We start from the raw sequence: 17,699 nt of genomic DNA, 5'->3' as shown, positions 1-17,699 counted from the left end.
ATGAATGATAAGCACAGTGACAAAAAGATGTTTTAAAAAATGCACTCAAGCACATTATTATTATAGATTAAAAACATTCCTTTATTTGAAAGCACTGAGACTAAAAAAAATGAAACTAACAATCACAAAACAGGAGCAATTTCCCATGAAAACATATAAAAATGTTATAAAAGGGAACCTGGAGACAACCAATAAATAATTCTAACAAGACTAAAATAGATGTATTGTAGTTCATACCTACAGTATAATATCTGGGAAAGGTAAATGCTACCAGCTGCACATTTTAATATATTAACTGCAACATGCAATCGATAGGGACAAGAAACACTATTACTACACTAGTAGCAGCTATGATTGCTTTTTTACGAGAGTACAGTTCTCTTCAAAAGCCTCACTAAAGCTGTGCATAAATAAAAAATAAAGTTTCTAGTTCGTGGTTGATACTCTGGAATAAAAAAATAAACATAAACTACAGTAGGAGTTGAAGGACACACAAGTACACAAAACATAATGATAGCCACAACCTCAACAATAGTTCATTAACAGAAATACAACACAGCTACAGGTACAGTGTTCTGCAGAGGAGATGTGAAATCACCATGACAACCAGAGAAGCAGGAAGTGACCATTTACAGTATGCTGTTCATTCCTTGAAGTGTCTGATGTTCTTTTGTTCAATAGCCGCCCACCTGATTAAGCAAGACTGTGTTCACAACGAAAGACGTCACCGCTAGCCTTCACAATAAAGGCTTTTATTTATGTCCACAGAAAAAGGAGCGCCAACTGCTGAAAATTATTTAGTTTTTATTATGAGTTTCATTTTACCGTGCTCAATGGAAATCTGAATCTGGAAAAAAAACACTGTCAACCTATTTTTATGCTTCCAAATTTCATATTAGTTTGATTTTAGGAAATAATGTGGAAAAAGTCTCAATGTCATGTACAAGGAAATATGTACAAAACTAACTAAGGAAAAAATAATTGCTGGATTCCATAGCAACCCAATACATACATACATTTTAAATTCAATCACTACTCATTACTTTAAAATTCAGAGCCACTGACCTCCATCTACTAATTATTCCATTTTTTTTGTAACACTTTAAGTTAAGCTATTAAATTTGGGTAATTTATGTGTAATATTTCTTTCTTTTTACTTCATGCTTTACATCACTCATAATATAATTTAGTGTTTTTAAAAATACCTTTTTGGTAACTGTATTTTAGGTAATATATATTTTTAATGTTTTTTACCACTTAAATATCAATTTGAATACTGCCTACTTAACTTACCCTGGATTTAATTAAAATTTTATTTAAAAATTTAAAATTAAATGTTATTTATTAACACTTAGTGTACATTTAAATTGTGTAAGGTCTTGGCGCGTAATAAATACATGAACTGAATATTGAATTTAGCTAAATTTAGAAATTGAATGACCGTAATAAAAAATTACAGCTAAATATTTGAGAAAAGAAATCGCATTAATGTAGATAAGAACAACCACATATATTATTTTGAGTTTTACATTGTTTGACGTGGTGAGGCAATGAGCTCATTGCTGTGTCACAGGTCTTATCAAACCTTCTGATCCACCATTAACACTAAACTACACTTCCACTTCCAGATAACTGTCGTCAGTCTACATCTATGCTTAATCTTTACAATTTTCAAATATGTTCTGATAAAAAATATAGACTTTTCACTAATGTGTCTCTCACTCACTGGCCTGAGGACACCTGAATGTTCCTGCACCACCTGGCACCTATTATAACAGCACTACTGCACACGGGGCACTCATTATAATTATCTACACATACATACAGTTTGCTTCCATGTTCACTGTCAGGTTGAGATGTTCTTTGCTGAGTGTCTCTGTGTGTGGGGTCTTGGCACTTTGGTTGTGTTGAGCAGAGTGGAACCGCAGCTGACTAGCGTTCCCGGTTTGGCCAGACATCCACATTTTTTGCATCTTCTACCAGGCCAGGGGGGAGGACAGTCTGGGGCTTCTGGGGTTCTCTGGAGTCTGGGTTTCAGTAAGAGCTCTCTGCAGAGAAAACATCCACACTCTATTCTGAATTACGCTCATAGTCAGACACTGTCCATCAGCAAAAAGAGGATCACTACAGTCATGTACCTCAAACTTGGTCATAAACTCTGCAAAGATGCCAAAGAAGGCCTCTGTGCTAATGGACTTGCTGTCTTCTCCAAAGTAGGAGGCCACCTTGGAGAACTCCTCCATCACTCGGGTCTGCAGAGACTCCAGAGACTGGATGGCAGGATGGCTGTTCTCCAGAAAACTCTGTGGATGCAAACAAAGGGACTTTGTTCTTATTTTGCAAGACAGTTCACTCTGGAAGGTGAGTTTTAGAGTGTTTAGAGTGAAAAGGGACCAAAAAATGTCAGTATTGTTATCCTAGAATGGGTTTGAAGGCTCCTGTACTGACTGTTTATGGTATGTTTGGTATGTTTATGATACATGAGCTCATGCTGGGAACCAAGTGAAATCAGTGAGTCGTAGGCGAACTCAATGTAAGGTGAACATTTGTTCCAATAATGGGGATTTGAGACGGCCAATCGTACACTGGAGTGGGGAGAGGGGGATTCTATGCAAACAGAAGATGTGGATGATGTTGAAAAGTAAAAAAAAGGTAATAGAGCTACATGAGACGACTTCCCTCTGGCACATACGGAGCAAGAACCCTCCACTAGGGCAGACAGACCTGGACTCAACCAGGATCAGGCTGTTGTAAAGCCTAACAATGCTGAAAGTAGGGTGGAATCTGGCAAACTGGAGCTGGGCTCGGAAGAAGACTCTCATGTTACCAGAGTCTCCAGTCTTGCAGAGTTTTGCCACCAGTAACTGTGTGTCTTCAACATCCTGACATGTTTCCTACAGCAGCGTCAAGCTCCATAGTTAACTGGACCCTGGGATGGGGTTGAATGAGGATCAAACCATTGAACGAAAAGCTCACACACTGCTGTGTGTCATGTGTAGTGGATATTTAAAGCTGCCAGCATACGCTCATGACGGACGCAAAGTGGTCCTCGGAGGTGGGTGGGGTCTTCTGACAGGCGGCTCTGATGTCCTTGATGGTGTTGTGAAGGTCACTCAGTTCTGCTGTGATGGTTCTCTGGTTCACTGAGAAGTGAAGAGTTCAAACATTTCTTAAACACGTCAACATGTATCCCATTCTTTTTGTCTTATGAACAGCATGAATCCAGATTTAACCAGAGTTTATTGTCACAAGCATTTCACAGGGTTCTCCTTTCATCACAATACCTTTGGCTGCCAGAGGCACCGTTACAAGGTCTCTGGAGAAGTTGAGCAGCTCAGGGAAGTGTTGGCACAGAGACTTGGCCAGAATGTGGAGAAAGGTGGATTTCCCGTCAACCGTCTTGGTCGTGCTCAGCTGTACAGAAGGAGACGGGTTGAGTAAAAGCCCGATGAAGCGGGTGAACAGTGTTGAGCTGCAGGAGTCAAGGCTGCACCTCCGTTAGGAAATTGATCTTGAAGCTGGTTGTCCTGTGGCTCTTTGGCTGCCCGTTGTTCAGGTAGTTCCCCATCGCCAGAACAAACTGCGAGAGAGTGGGAGAGACATTAACTAACAGCAAACCCGGATGTGATGATTCACCTCTGCTGTTTGACGTCCTACCTCCAGGATCTTAGCCAGTTTCTTGCTGCTCCTCAGCTCCACTGAAGCCTTGTAGAGGTAGTCGTACGCCACCTTCATCTCCTCTGTCCTCTCCTGCAGGGTCGTCTTAAAGTGGAGGCTCCGCAGGCGTGTTTTGTACTCGGGCACCATCAGCATCTGAAGCGTAAAGCCCCTCGTCACACAAGCCATTCGGCTGCATTTTTCAAACCCGGCCCGGTGCGTTTGCGGCGCCGCACCTGGAAAATGAACTGGTCGGGCTCGCTCAGCTTGGCCGGGTCCTGGTCGAACTGCTCGTAGCGCTTGACCTCGTCGTCGTCGGGCGCGTAGAGCAGCAGCTGCTTGATGTGGGCCGGCTCCAGCCGCTCGGTCGTCATGTTCATCAGGACCTGGCGCAGCTCAGCGGGGGAGAGCTTCAGGTGGGCGATGAGGATGGCTGCAGGGAGGAGGAGAGGTTGCATGTGGTCCCTGAGCCTCAGGGTCAAACCTGTGTCTCCAGTGTTCAGACACTGGTCCAACCACCTTTCTGGTGTTAGTTGCATTTGAATGTTTGACCTTTACAAACTATTCTAACACGTTTGGCCCCTCGGTTGTGTCTGTGTGATACTCACAGGCGTTGTAGGCCTTCTTATGGGAGAGGATCTCCACCGTGTCTTTCTTTTTAAAGTTCTCGGGCAGAAGAGCTGGTTCTGAGGGAGAGACTGATCATTTCAACAACAGTGTAAGAATGCGTGTTCCAGGCACCAGGAGGCCCAACTCACACACGTGCAGTGGCCACAGTACATGAGGCAGGATGATGGATTAAGAACACAGTTCTGTGCTTGTTAGAAATCAATTTAAGGGGTAACAGCGAGGTGTTAGTTCCCTCTGGCAGAGCTGGGTTATTACTGAAGGCCAGGGAGGGCGGTGCCTTAGAGAATGGCCTTATTTGAAACGGGCAGAACGGAGGGATGTCCTTGAGACCTCCTCACTGACCTTGAGCGCGGCAAGGTGCCGGGGGCCCGGCGAGGGGACTCCTCTGGATCGGTGTGCTCTGAAGAGTACTCAGACTGGCTCTCCTCCACCACCAGAGTGGGCATGGCCCCACTGCCCTGCAGCATGGACACCACCTTCTCATGGGAACAGTTCCTGAAGAGTACAAACGGGGGAGAATTAGTGCATTAAAGGAACATTTACAGTAGTATTACTAATGCCATTTGTGAAGATGCCCTACACCGTATGCTGCACTGACAGCTCCCACGTATCGTATCATTTATTTTCTGTCCCTGCCTGTCACTGTTTTCTCGATCACCTCCTACTTCTGAAATGAGGTGGTGAAATCTCACGGCGCCAATCAAAACAGTGCAGCCGCGGGAACAGCTCCGTGCTATCAGGGTGCCTGGGTGAGTAACAGTGTTTCTCCACCGGGATTTAGATGGATGGATATTGGCCGGCGTTTGCGGTTAACGCTGTGTACGGCTCGAGCTCACGTATGGTGGATTTCTTATATCTGCACTCCCACAAGGGGCTCTCTGAAGATCCAGAGGCCAAGGGTCAAGAAGCTGCACTACGTAGACTCCTACGTGGAAAGTTTAGGACGCAGAAGTTTGTGTTCACGTGCGTTGTCCCACGCATCCACTACTGCACATAGTGGATTTGGATGTTTCTATCATAATACACTGTCATAATACAGTGATTAAATGTCTGAACAAACCACTGAACTGATACAGTAGCGTCTGTATTTACCACTACTCTGCTTTCCATGTTAATATATGAAACATGTTGCATGTTCACTTGTGGTAGAAACTGATGATGATGATAAATGATGAAGATACCGATTTTTCTTTCATGCACTGAACAGAAAGCGGCGAAGAACCGCACGTTCTCCTACTGAGGCTGTCGGTGACAAACCTCATGTCCAGGCCGTTGAGGAAGAGGATTTTGTCGCCTGGTTTCAGTCCGCATTCCTCGGCAGGGCTGTCTGGGAGGGAGCGAGAGAACGGAGCGTCAATCAAAGAGCCGGGCTGAACGGAGGGGAGCTGGTGACTAATGCCACGCTGTCAACGAACGGGTGACAACCAACAAAGCCGATCGTCTCCATGCTCAATCTTATTACGTAAGGAGACGGTGCTGTCAAAACAATCCCCAGCAGAACGTGTTCCGACTGCACTGCACCCGTCCAGCATCACCTCATCTGTCAACTCACTGCTGAGTTTTGATCACTTTGAATGTCATTTTATTATTATTTTTTTTTACCCCGTAGCTCTGACAACTGTTTCTTTCACATTCGAATGTCGTCTCAGCATGTTCAGGCGCTTTCACGCGCCCGGGCTTTGTATCGCGGATCGGAACAGTAAAGAATCTGAAGATCACGACGAGAACCACCCCCACCATCTCCATATCAGCCTCCGTGAGGCCCACTGAGTCAGTGCACTGGCTGCTTCAACACACGATGGTGGGAGATGGTGGTGGGTGGGAGCGGTGCAGTCATCGCCGAACAGACACACACAAACGCGTACACGCAGATTTAACATTTACAGGAGCAACTTTTGAAAGGCTGAGAACTTGATTTTCAATTTGAGTGATTACCGTGGCTGTGGAAGCAGTAATTACCCAGACGATAACGGTCAGGTTGGTTTCTCTTGTAATATAATAAAGTGTCAGGTAAAATGCAGCTCGTTTTTTTTTTTTAGAAACGGCACAATTTAAAAAAAAACTTTTAAAAGTTCAAGCAATAAAAAGAACCTGCTTTGCTGAACTGAAGGAGTGAAAAAAACTCATTTAAGAATTTAAGAATGCATTTGATTATGTAACATTACGTGCATTAAAATTAAATAACTAGTTGACTCTGAATCTGCTGCCAGACATAATATGTGTGAAACCTGTGAATGTAACGTGAGCATTGACAGATTTGCTGTGATGGCTCTTTAGCCGTACAGCGTGTACTGAAGCGTGTTTTCAGTTGGTGACTCATGGGTTTCTACTTCCCGGTACACTCACCGTCACACACACAAAGCACTTGTGGTCACCTCCGACCCCAAGCGGCTGGCACAGCTACCGAGTCGCCCACATGAAATACGCCTCGCCACCCGACGCGCAACGTTCGCTACTGTACGAGCCCCACACGCAAGCAGGAGGCGGGAGACTGGACCGGCTCTTACTGTAGAATCCGTACCTGGAATGACGGCGTCGATGCAAACGGGAGCGTGGCCTCGCAGCGTGAAGCCAAAGTTCTTCTTCCCCCTGTAAACACGGACAATCCTGAGGACACACACGGGATGTGACGTCGTGAATTTCCTTCATGATTAAAAATGAACTGAGAAAAATGAAATATTAGAAGCTCATCGGTAATAGAACCTTTGACAACATACTACATTCATTACCAATGGTGAGAATGCGACAAAGAAGACGACAAAGAAGACAACAAAGGAGAAGACAATGAAAAAGAAGATGAAGCAGAATACAAAGAACAAGATGAAGAGGAAGAAAGGAAGAGAAGAAGATGAAGATGAAGAAGAAATCGAAAAAGAAATATTGTAGTTTGTTACAACATTTATTGATCCACTGACCATTTGTGGTGGGTGCGTCACTTTTGTTTTCATTTGTCACTTCCTGTACAGTGAGACCAGGATCAAGTATACATCGCTTCACACATGCATGTGTGTTTTATTCAACCAGCTCCTGGCCTAAATAAAAATAATTCGGGACAAACTTGAAATATATAAAAAAAACCTTTTGTTTTGACATTCTGCTGATGGTGACGCTTCGCTCCCGGAGGATGAATACTTAGCGGAACATCCAGTGACATGAAAGCGGAGACACGCTGTCTAACCCAGTATGTTGCCATGGAAACAAGTCAAGGCAAAACAACCTTAGCATGTAAACACGATGGGGGGGGGGTGAAAGAAGACAAAGTGGGATGAGAAAACAGACAAACGTGCTCTTAAATAGCTGCGGCTCCTGTAGGTTATGTAACAGGAGCTGAATGCAGATGGGTGAACTGGGTGCTGTGGAAGAGAGAGAGAGAGAGAGAGAGAGAGAGAGAGAGAGAGAGACACGAGGGTGCGCACGGCCGCCGAGGCAGACGCAGGATCAGCCTTGAGAACACTTGAGGAACTGAATATGAGACTACAGCACCATTTTCGCTGCTCTGTCCGTCCGTCTGTCTGTTTACCTCGCCACTGCAGGGAGCAGAGTGTTACACAAGACTCTACAGGGACTTAATTCAGCCCAACTTCTTGTTTCCACTCAGACGTTCATTTCCCATAATTGCCTGCTACTGTGGTGTGACCTGCAGAGTTGATTACAATATGTAATCAGCCACTGCAATATGAATGAAGGAGCCTTTTTAATGTGGTGTGGAGATGTGGGGGTGGACCGTCACCACTGTTATCCTTCACTGTGATGCTACTAATTGGACAGCTGTGTTGCCAGTTAGCATGTTGCACATGTGAGGAAGTAAAACCCAAGCGTGTGACAGCTCCTGCCTAAAGGGATGATTAACTGGCCACGTTAGAATTTCAGATGACAGTTTCATGTATTGGTCTTTGATCTTTAAACGCGCGCACGTCTTTATTGAAATGGCCACTCATGAGCTCACCTCTGATTGGGTCCGATGGGAGGATGTGGCGGCATCCCAGACACCGACTTCCTGCCCCTGTCTCGCTCCACGTCGTCCCTCCCTCTGGGCTCTCCCCCATCCCTGGGCACCGAGCTGGCCCGTTTGGACCCGTGGTGCCGCTCGGAGTGATCCTCGCTCCGACTGCGCCGGATCCTGCCCTGCGGCTCGCTGATGCTCTTGCTGCGACAGAGCCGATTGATCACGTTCTGGGAGACGGCCTCGTCGAAGCGCTGCCGGTGCTTCTTGGGGATAAAGATTCTGGCGAACATGGTGTCATGTGAGGGGGAAGAGAGGGGCGATGTTAGATCGGGCTCTTAGAGCTGCGGTAGAAAAAGATAGGAGGAAAGAGGAGGATCTATATCACAGATCCACCTCCATCCATTTAGAAAGCACTGAGTCCACAGCAAAAATGTTTAGATATCCACAGAAAGAACAGCAGCAAGTCAAACATCCAGCCTGAGCAGAACCAAAAAGTGTGGATCGACTCAACAGCTACTGGTAGAATCTTCACAATCCAAGTCCAGGCTGATTCAAATCAACAGGCTTCCTGCTTTACGACTCGGACTCAAGAAACCCAATTAAGATTTTGATTGACAGGTAAGATTCGGTCCTCGGTGGGTGACGGCAGTCCACAGAGAGAGGAGAACAAGTGAAACGGAGGAGAGAGAGCGGGTGAGGAAACCTTGGCATCAGTTGCCACTCGCTGCTCAAGAAGCCTCACTACTGCAGCGTGAGCCTCGCCACCAGAATACAGCGAGAGAAAAAAGGTGTGGGAGTGAACAAGCATGGGATTTCTCCTCTCTCTCTCTCTCTCTCTCTCTCTCCTCACCCACAGCGTCTCACTCTCTCGCTCTCCCACACTTCCGTCCACTCATCACCTCCGAGCCCCTCTGCGTACGCGCACGTGTTTGCGTGTGTGTTCTTGTACTTGTGACATAGTGTGAACCCCCAAGAAGGGTTTTCCTACCGAGGAGAGGACAATTTCTGAACGTGGGGACATTTCAGGCCAGTCCTCTCAAACGTGAAGGTCTGTTGTGGGGTTAATTAAAATTATAATATTTATGATATAATATTAAAATAAGATATTGGTTAGATACTGGTTACTTCAAACTTTACCATAAACATTTTATAAACATTAAAAAATACTGTATGTTCTAAGGCTCAGCAGGAAATCAAACAATCTTATTTCCCTGACTTTTTAAACTATTGCTTTTAATCAACTAAACTGCCCAGTAAACATTTGAAAACCCACTGATCTATTAAGAAACACAACAAGACACAAACAGCCCATTGCATATGTTAAATCAAGTGTTTTTCTCAATGTGGGATATTAGAACTAAGATATTAAAAGGGATTAAAATGAATCAATATACTGATCTGGTTTTATCACGGTGACATAAGGATGTAGATGAGTCTCAAAACACAACACAAGCATTTTTAATTCCCACCTACAACAATCTGTTGCATTGTTACTCGTTGATATGCTGCTGATCAGATGAATCAGCCTCGAGCCGACAGGGTGTCGCCTGCTGCGTGAAAAGCAACACCGGTCGCTTAATGAACAACACACTGGCTACCAGTATGCATGACTTATTAAGCTGCATGAACAAAAATTTGACAGGCTAATGAAGTCAAAAGGATCCGCATAACACACAGACAGGAGGAGGAGAGAGGAAAGTCTGCCTATTTTATTAATGGAGATGTATTATATTAGTATTTTTAAAAGATCTTTATGTAATTATGAGACCTCAAAACCCTGCTGAATTTGTGCATTGCGGTTTGTTTGCTTGATCATTCAAACATAATATATTTATTGCAGACCTCAGAACTATCCAACTATAACATTTTGGTGATGCCCCCCAGTGGTGAGATTGAGGAATTACACTGCTGCACTGCTGCTACTTTGTACACAGGAGCTTTCCGATCAGCACCACTGAACACTGACAATATTCTCTCATTCCCCGCTTCCACTTTAGACATGAGGCTAATTAATGGGCTTTATACCATGAATATACCTTATGTTATGTACAGCAATGCGCTCAGTTGTGTGATAGTGAAACTCTGCATTCATTCATTCATTTGTTGTACTGCTGGAGGTTGTCTGCGACATTCTGGGGGATCACAACAGTGGTGAGTTGCAAAAACACATGGTTGAAACCAACGAGTCTGTTGTGTTGATCGCACAACATAAGGATTCTTGTGGACCTGAGCAAAGTTCTATACTGTTCCTACACGTATAGCTGTAAAATAGACTTTTTGGCTATTATATACAGGAGCAATATTATTTAAACATAACACTTGTTTTCATATTCCAGTTCAGCGCATAATGACGTTACCAGGACAACGAGAAGAACGCTGGGACATGACCTCGCCTACGTCATACGCGCTCGTGCTAAGTTACATGAGGATCATGTCTCATTTGCATACTAAGCACCCCCCCCCTCCCCATAAACAGCTCGTTCTGTCAGTGGGCTTGAAGCACAGGCCAAAGAAGGCGATGATTTGTACAAATTAACGCCTCATTGAGTCATTTCGGTCTAATAATTAAATAATAAACATTCATGTCCTATAAAATCCGCTGTTTTCATCAATCAACTGAAAAACATACACCATCTGTTCACATGAAGAAAAACATTCAAATCATTTGGATGAAATCTGATCTAAAATCCTTTCAGGTTTTGTTGTTTACATGTATCTGCCTGAGTCTGCTGTCTGAGCACAGACTACTGGCTACAATGAGCAGACTCCTGGGATATAAATAAATGTGATGTAGGTGTAGCAGCCCACACAGTCCCCATCTTTTTACTGTCTCTACTTCACAATTTGTCCTCAGTTCACATCACAGTGCTAACGTGTGTGTGTGTGTGTGTGTGTGTGTGTGTGTGTGTGTGTGTGTGTGTGTGTGTGTGTGTGTGTGTGTGTGTGTGTGTGCGTGTGTATGTGTTATTACTAATTTGCTTTCACATATGCAGATTTTCATTCACTCTGAATATGCAGCCATCTGTTAAAACAGCCACCTCATCACAAAAAAAGTTTTCCCCATCAACTCCTGGAAACTAAATGAGTGCTCTGACCTGGTTTTTAAAGAACAGAGATCTATAATTATCTGAAAGAGTTGTAGAGGAAGCAGAGGCTGGCAGGCAGGAAGGGACGGGATCTCAAAAGGGAGAAATGACTAGGAGAAAACTACAAGGAGGGAGACCTTGTTTCATTTTCAAATACCCAGATGTGGCTCAGGTCCAGATGTGATGTTAAATGTGTGTCTGTTGTTGTGACTAAAACATTTCATACATGGTGGAATTACACAGTCTGTGTGCACTTAAATGATGATGTAGAGACGCTTTCCCATGAGCAACTATTACTAGTATTCCATGAAAGGTTCCCAGGGTGTGTAATAGTCTACATACTGCAAATGAAAGGTTTCACCATCAGCTTGATGTCCTCCCAGTTTGTTCTTTTGAAGGCTTCGTTCCCTGTTCTCAGCCACATCTCATGCAGCAGCTCCTCTTACCTGCTTTGACTGTTTTCACCTGCTCTCTACCAGGATGAATACACCACTCCATTCACAGCAGGACTGTCTGCTCTTCCCTGCTGCTCTGTACCAACCTGGCGTCTCTGTCAGGCATAAAAGCCTCTGTCGTTATCTGAATCACGCGTTTCTCTAAAGGCAGGCAAGTTATTTAGGTTCATGGTTCATTTTTGAGTAGAGATTGACAAGACATGCACACTAGTCACTCTATCACAGAAAAAAATAGCTTAAAATAGACTCAAGGTTTTGACCTTTATCTTAAATAACTGTGAAAAGTTCTGAAGCAGCTCATACAGCCAAGAGTTTGCAAAGTGCCATAATATAAATGGTACCTTCACTACAATTAGTGTCCTAACGAGACATTACAGTTACAGTATGATGGTAAGTGATTCAACATTAAATAATGTTGATCACTATTTCAAGGGAGCAAAAGCAGCTCCATACTAATCAATTTTAGTTTTCAAGGTGCTAATAAACCATTTGTTTCTTTTACAGACTCACATTACAAGAATATAAGGATTCAAAATAATATGAATTGAAAGAAGATGTAAATACTGAGACTCCAACAGATGAAGCCTTGAGTGTGTGATAAGAGAATCCGTTCGATCGGACATCACTTTGAACTGCATGAACATGCCACTGAGGCTTCACTTAAATAATTAATCACACATTTAAAGCTGTGCGGCAGCATTCACAGCCTTCAAAAACTCCAAGTACACAAGCAAGGGATTCAAAAACGATCAAACATCAACAGTAGCTGCTTTCATGTACTGTCGCAAAGACAATGACTGTACACTAACACGCTGCGGAAGTGAACGCGCCATGAATAAATATGTACTCACCCCAGGCAATTCATCGTCTCAGCTGTCACTCATAGCTCGACAATGAACTAAAACCTAAGCGCGCGCTGCAACTGTGGCAGCAGCGAGCCAAATCGCTGCTGCGGTGCTACCTGTGCAGGCAAATGTCAAGAGAGACCGGCCACTCCACACAGAAAAGTAGAGCTCGGCAATAACGAGAAGAGGGACAGGTGAGAGGACTGCGCGATGAGGCGACGGGAGAGATTTGATTGTCATTATTAGCTCTAAGTCCATGACGTCGGAATTATTTATGCCCATCCTCGTAACCAAATTATCTCCTTTTGCTGGAAACCCTTCTTACAGTATATTAATATAGCTAAAAGGAGTTGGACGTGGGGTACTGTAGTAGTAGTGGAGGGTGCCAGGTTAGTAAGTACTGTAAATACCATGGCTCCGGTTGTGAAGAACGTGCAATCTGTGGATACACTGTCTGGGGATTCAGACAGAGACAGAGCGCTCGCTCACTTTGGCACATGCAGCAGACCACTACATAACTTTGGCTCCCTGAGTGGGATTTCATTGTTGGAGTCTTGACGTCGTTCCATCGCATTTGAAACATCCTGACTTCAAATACCTGTTGGATGCACCTCAAGGTTTCTGAATGGTGGCTACACAACATGGCTACCTGTGCTGCAAGATGTCTCCACGTAGCAAACACTCAACTCAACTCAGCCTCTGCTGAAAGATTCTAAATATTTATATTTTTTGATTCTGTAACTTTACTGCTTAAACTCCAGGCATCGTGTCATGTTAGCTTTACAGGTTCACTAATACTAATACTGTACCATGGGTCAGTGGGAATTACCCCTGCTGGCAGATGGGGGCCTCCTAAACCTACATGTAAAGTGCAGCTTTAGAATTGGCAGCAGTGGGTGAGACCCTTCTAATTGAACCTGCAACCAAATGGATAAAAGAACCACAAAAGCCTATTTACAGAGTCATTAGGGTTAAATCCTGTGCAGAGAGGATGCAATTCCAAAAGAGGTTGCACTGTTGCCTATAAAAATAGAAGGATTTTCATTAAATTACTGTGCCAATAAAATGCATTATTGATAATCTGTTTGAAAACCTTTATTGATCACCTGGTCAAAGCTGATTATTGATGTGCTTTATGTAAATAGGAATTTTAAAAAAATTGTTCCAACTTTATGCGCAATAGTTTCACTAACGTCACAACACTGGAAGCTGTGCAGAAGCTTAGACACTGTACTGTCTGAGCTGATTCCTATAATACAGCATGTTCCCAAATCACAGCGTGTGTCAAACAATTGGAAAAGGGTGATGTCCTGCTTGTTTGTTTCAAATTCAAGGCAGATGTTACTGTACAGACAGGCTGACAGTGCAAAATACCGGGAATAAGACACGTCAGCAGCAGCAGCAGGCGACAGCTCTCTGGTTTGACATCACAGGCGCGTCTTACCTGATGCTAGAGATGAGCTGTCGATGCTCATCGGTGGTGAGTATCTCTGGCAGCACGGAGGCCAACCACTCCACCCGCTTCTCCGCCGCATACTGCTTCAGCACAGCGAAGAGTCTCTCTTTGATTTCAGGTTCATCGCCTAAGATCTGCTCCACCTGGTGGAGACGACACAGCGGTTTAAAGGCTTCACCTGCAGATGAAAACAGCTTTACATACCGGTTTTAAGGAGCCTAGACCACTGCTCCTAAACCTCACACATCAAGAGAGGGGATTCATAGGAACTTAAAAACAAAGACATCTAATCTTATAGAACAAATTAGTATTACAATAATTATACAGTATGTGGTCTATCAACTCTAAATCACTGTTAGTAGATGTATTCGTGACCTTTAGATAGATGTATTCTGTCTTGTTGGCTCCAGCACAATGAATACGTTCCTAACCAACTTAATTTTCCTAGAATCACAGGTCGAGGTGTAGAAGTAGCAGCAATCTGTAACTCAAACCTCCCAATTACTCCTAAACCATAATTCATGAGAACCTCATTCTAGACCTACCTATAATCAGCACACTCATTAGATCAAGATCTGTAAGGATGCTCTAGTCAAATCTTGAGTACTTTGACCCAAGAGGTTTAGTTAATTATAGTTGAAAGGAAGGCAATTATATGAGAAATTATACAGTTTCCAGCAAAGGAATATCACTGAAATCATAGCACTGAAACAGCTCTGGTTGGAGACACTAATGATCTTCTCTTAGGTTCAGTCATCAGTTCAGAATCTCTACTTGTCTTTACTTTCTGTATATTTCTGCAGGTATATTCAGGTTCAAAGCAATATAACTCCAACATGCAGATGATGACCCAACCAACAGCACATACTGTATGCTTGCTGCTCTGAATACAAAAATACATGGTGACGGATTCAAAAGTACCTTTTTGTTGAACTCTAGAGCTTTGTGTTTACGGTCCATCCTGGTCCCATCCCCTTCCATCTGACTGTCCTCCAGGCTGATACTCCGTTTCTGCCGCTGGCTAAGGCACAGGACCCCCAGGCGAAGCGTCCTCCCCTGGGACGCCTTAATCAGCGCCGCCGCTGTCTCGTGTTGTCTGACTGGGATTCCACTGACCTCCATGACATAATCCCCCGCCCTTAGGCCTGCACGACCGGCTGGGGAGCAAGGAGAGCAGTCCTCCACCAGCAGGGGGCAGTCTCCAACGATTGTAAAGCCAAAACGGCCGTCTGGACCTGGTATAATGTCCATCTGGACAGAAAAGACAATTTAGATCACTGTTTCCACACCTAATCACAAAATATATCCACAGGTTATAGACGATGACATGCACTAAAACATGCATATACAATATTATTGTGGATCGTAGGACCTGCTGTATGCGGGACACCACCCCGATGCTGGGAGGAATGTTCTTCTGAGTCTGGGCGATGGCGACCACAGCTTGCGGACCCAGTGTCGACACATTGTGACCTTCGATTTCTAGGACCTGGTCCCCTGCCTGCAGCCCTGCCAGGTGGGCGCTGCTGCCTTCCTCCACAGACAGGATGTAGCTGGGTCCATTCCCACCGAGCTGGAAGCCAAAATCCTCAGGCCATCCTTGGTTGGACAAAGGCATGCTGAGGACTTAAGAAGAGGGGATTATAAACTAAAAGAACTGGTTTGAGGCCCGAGGTGACAGTGACATTGAGAAGGTACAGTAGGTTTGGCACTTTACTTGAACAAACAAATAGAAACAGGAACCCTTACCCGCTGCAGCCAACACATCTAAGTCTTCCGGCATTGCAAAAACAATCCTACACGTGTGTTTAAGTAGCTCTTTGCAAGACACCCAACTCTGCGGCTCCATGCCCTGCCGCTCCTCCGTCCTGCCGCCGTCTGTCTCAAGCTGTAACCCTCTATCCTGAACCATGACACACTCAGCGGTCCCTGACCTGCTTCACACTCCCCGGCAACCAATGGAAAGGAGGCGTTGCACAGACTCTGACCTTAATTAGCTAGAGAGAAGTTACTCCAAATGAGTTTTCGCTCTCGGTGCACATGTAGCTGTTTTCTCTTTGAGTAGTAATTATGCAGTGACGAACTAGAGCACACTTCTGAATGTCCTGATGAGAACAGCCTTCAAAAAAGAGCTATATAATGTGAAATAACAACCTGAGTAAGAAAAGGTGAACCCTTATGTGACAGTTTTTTACAAACATACGAGAAACACTGAGGCTTTCACTAAATAGACTCTAACCTAGTGTATTATAAACCCTCTATCTCAGCTGGAGGCTAAGAACTGTGATCCAAAGCCTCTAAAGCTACAGAACAGCAGAATTAACACAGTGGTCGAAGGCGATGAAAGACTTACAGAAATCTTTAGACGGACATCGAGAGCCTCGTTTGCTCTGACGAAAAGAGCATCTGCCTTTTTTGTTTTGCAAGAACTTCTTCATCTTGTCAAACAGCGGGTGGTCTGCTAGCGGGCTACCATAGAACCTATCTTCACAGAAAGCATGCAAAAAAAAGAAAGTGCCCCCCCAACCGCCCCACCAGCCAGTGTCAAACAGATGAAGTGGCAGATTTCAAACATAACCCCATTCCTCCGCAGCAGCTTCCTCCTGAACAAAGTGTGAGTGTGCATGAAGAGCGAGCGCGGTCTCCCAGTGAGTGTGTCAAAGAGTTAGTCCTGCGTCTCATCCCTGATTCATCTCAGGGCCAGCCCGCTCGCACAGTGTTAATCAGGAAACTAGGACGTGTGCACCCAAGCACCTCACTTCCGTAATAATTCACTCTCCAAAAAGGCTATTGTGAGGCCTCATTTTTCTATTAATAAACCAGTGTGTCTTTTTCCTCCTCCTCCTCTCTTGGCAAGGTGGCTCTCCGAGGGACCACTCCTGGCCCAGAATCGCTCTGCGTCGCTGCAAAGGAAGCCTGACGAGCGCTAATTGGAGCGTCTGCCGTGCCTGGAATTCGCTGCGCCCCGCGCGTGTGAGCACGTTGTAATGTTGAGTCCACTGGGACGGAGCAGGGGCAATGTAAGACTTTAGTCTGTGGGATTAGTAGGATTATGAGCTGAATCTTCAGCTCCTCCACCCTCTGTCATTAATAGTGGAGGAACACATGCACCACCCTGATGACGGAGCGCTATCGTAAGAAGGTGATACAGCATGTCAGTGTGTGTGGGTGAACATGGACAAAATCAACCTCAAAGGATCAGTTTAGATGAATTCACAGACAGACAGACAGACAGACAGACAGACAGACAGACAGACAGACAGACAGACAGACAGACAGACAGATCTACGTTATCCCTTCAAGAATAATAACACTAAGCATTGATGCAAAATTGATCGACAGTACATTAAGAACATAACAGTCTTGCTGATCCAATCTTTTCTAAAGAGTTTCTAAAATTTCCAAACATTTTACTTAGGCCTGACCAGATGTTAACAAAGCTACGTAAAAAGATGAAACCATGACTCACACAGCTACATACTGTATTTGTGTGCTGGTGGAAAAACACACACACACACACACACACACACACACACACACACACACACACACACACACACACACACACACACACACACACACACACACACACACACACACACACACACAGAGTGTGTGTTCTGT

General features: G+C 44.5%; 1 protein-coding gene across 1 annotated transcript; it reads right to left on the bottom strand.

Moving 5' to 3' along the window:
• Positions 1-54: 54 nt before the first annotated feature.
• On the bottom strand, positions 55-16,002 carry grid2ipb (glutamate receptor, ionotropic, delta 2 (Grid2) interacting protein, b). The gene is made up of 17 exons (XM_055504601.1): positions 15,825-16,002; positions 15,448-15,701; positions 14,997-15,326; positions 14,064-14,218; positions 8,234-8,512; positions 6,809-6,894; positions 5,545-5,614; positions 4,578-4,782; positions 4,438-4,474; positions 4,266-4,355; positions 3,894-4,090; positions 3,658-3,813; positions 3,494-3,580; positions 3,285-3,414; positions 3,025-3,143; positions 2,139-2,303; positions 55-2,048 (listed from the first exon to the last, which is right to left on the bottom strand). The coding sequence occupies exons 1-17, from the start codon at positions 15,985-15,987 to the stop codon at positions 1,977-1,979; spliced, it is 2,595 nt and encodes an 864-aa protein (XP_055360576.1). The 5' UTR covers positions 15,988-16,002; the 3' UTR covers positions 55-1,976.
• Between the last annotated feature and the right edge of the window lie 1,697 nt (positions 16,003-17,699).

Source organism: Betta splendens, chromosome 19 (assembly GCF_900634795.4).
Source record: "Betta splendens chromosome 19, fBetSpl5.4, whole genome shotgun sequence".
Classification (NCBI taxonomy): Eukaryota; Metazoa; Chordata; class Actinopteri; order Anabantiformes; family Osphronemidae; genus Betta; species Betta splendens.
This window is presented reverse-complemented; position numbering and strand designations above follow the sequence as displayed.

What these genes read in the sequence shown, in the direction of transcription:
- grid2ipb (XM_055504601.1), bottom strand. Translation starts at nt 15,987, where the DNA reads ATGGTTCAGGATAGAGGGTTACAGCTTGAGACAGACGGCGGCAGGACG. An exon ending in TGGTGTCCCGCATACAGCAG is followed by an intron (nt 15,327 to 15,447) that starts GTCCTACGATCC and finishes TTTTCTGTCCAG; the next exon opens with ATGGACATTATACCAGGTCC. An exon ending in TAAGAAGGCCTACAACGCCT is followed by an intron (nt 4,091 to 4,265) that starts GTGAGTATCACA and finishes TCCTCCCTGCAG; the next exon opens with CCATCCTCATCGCCCACCTG.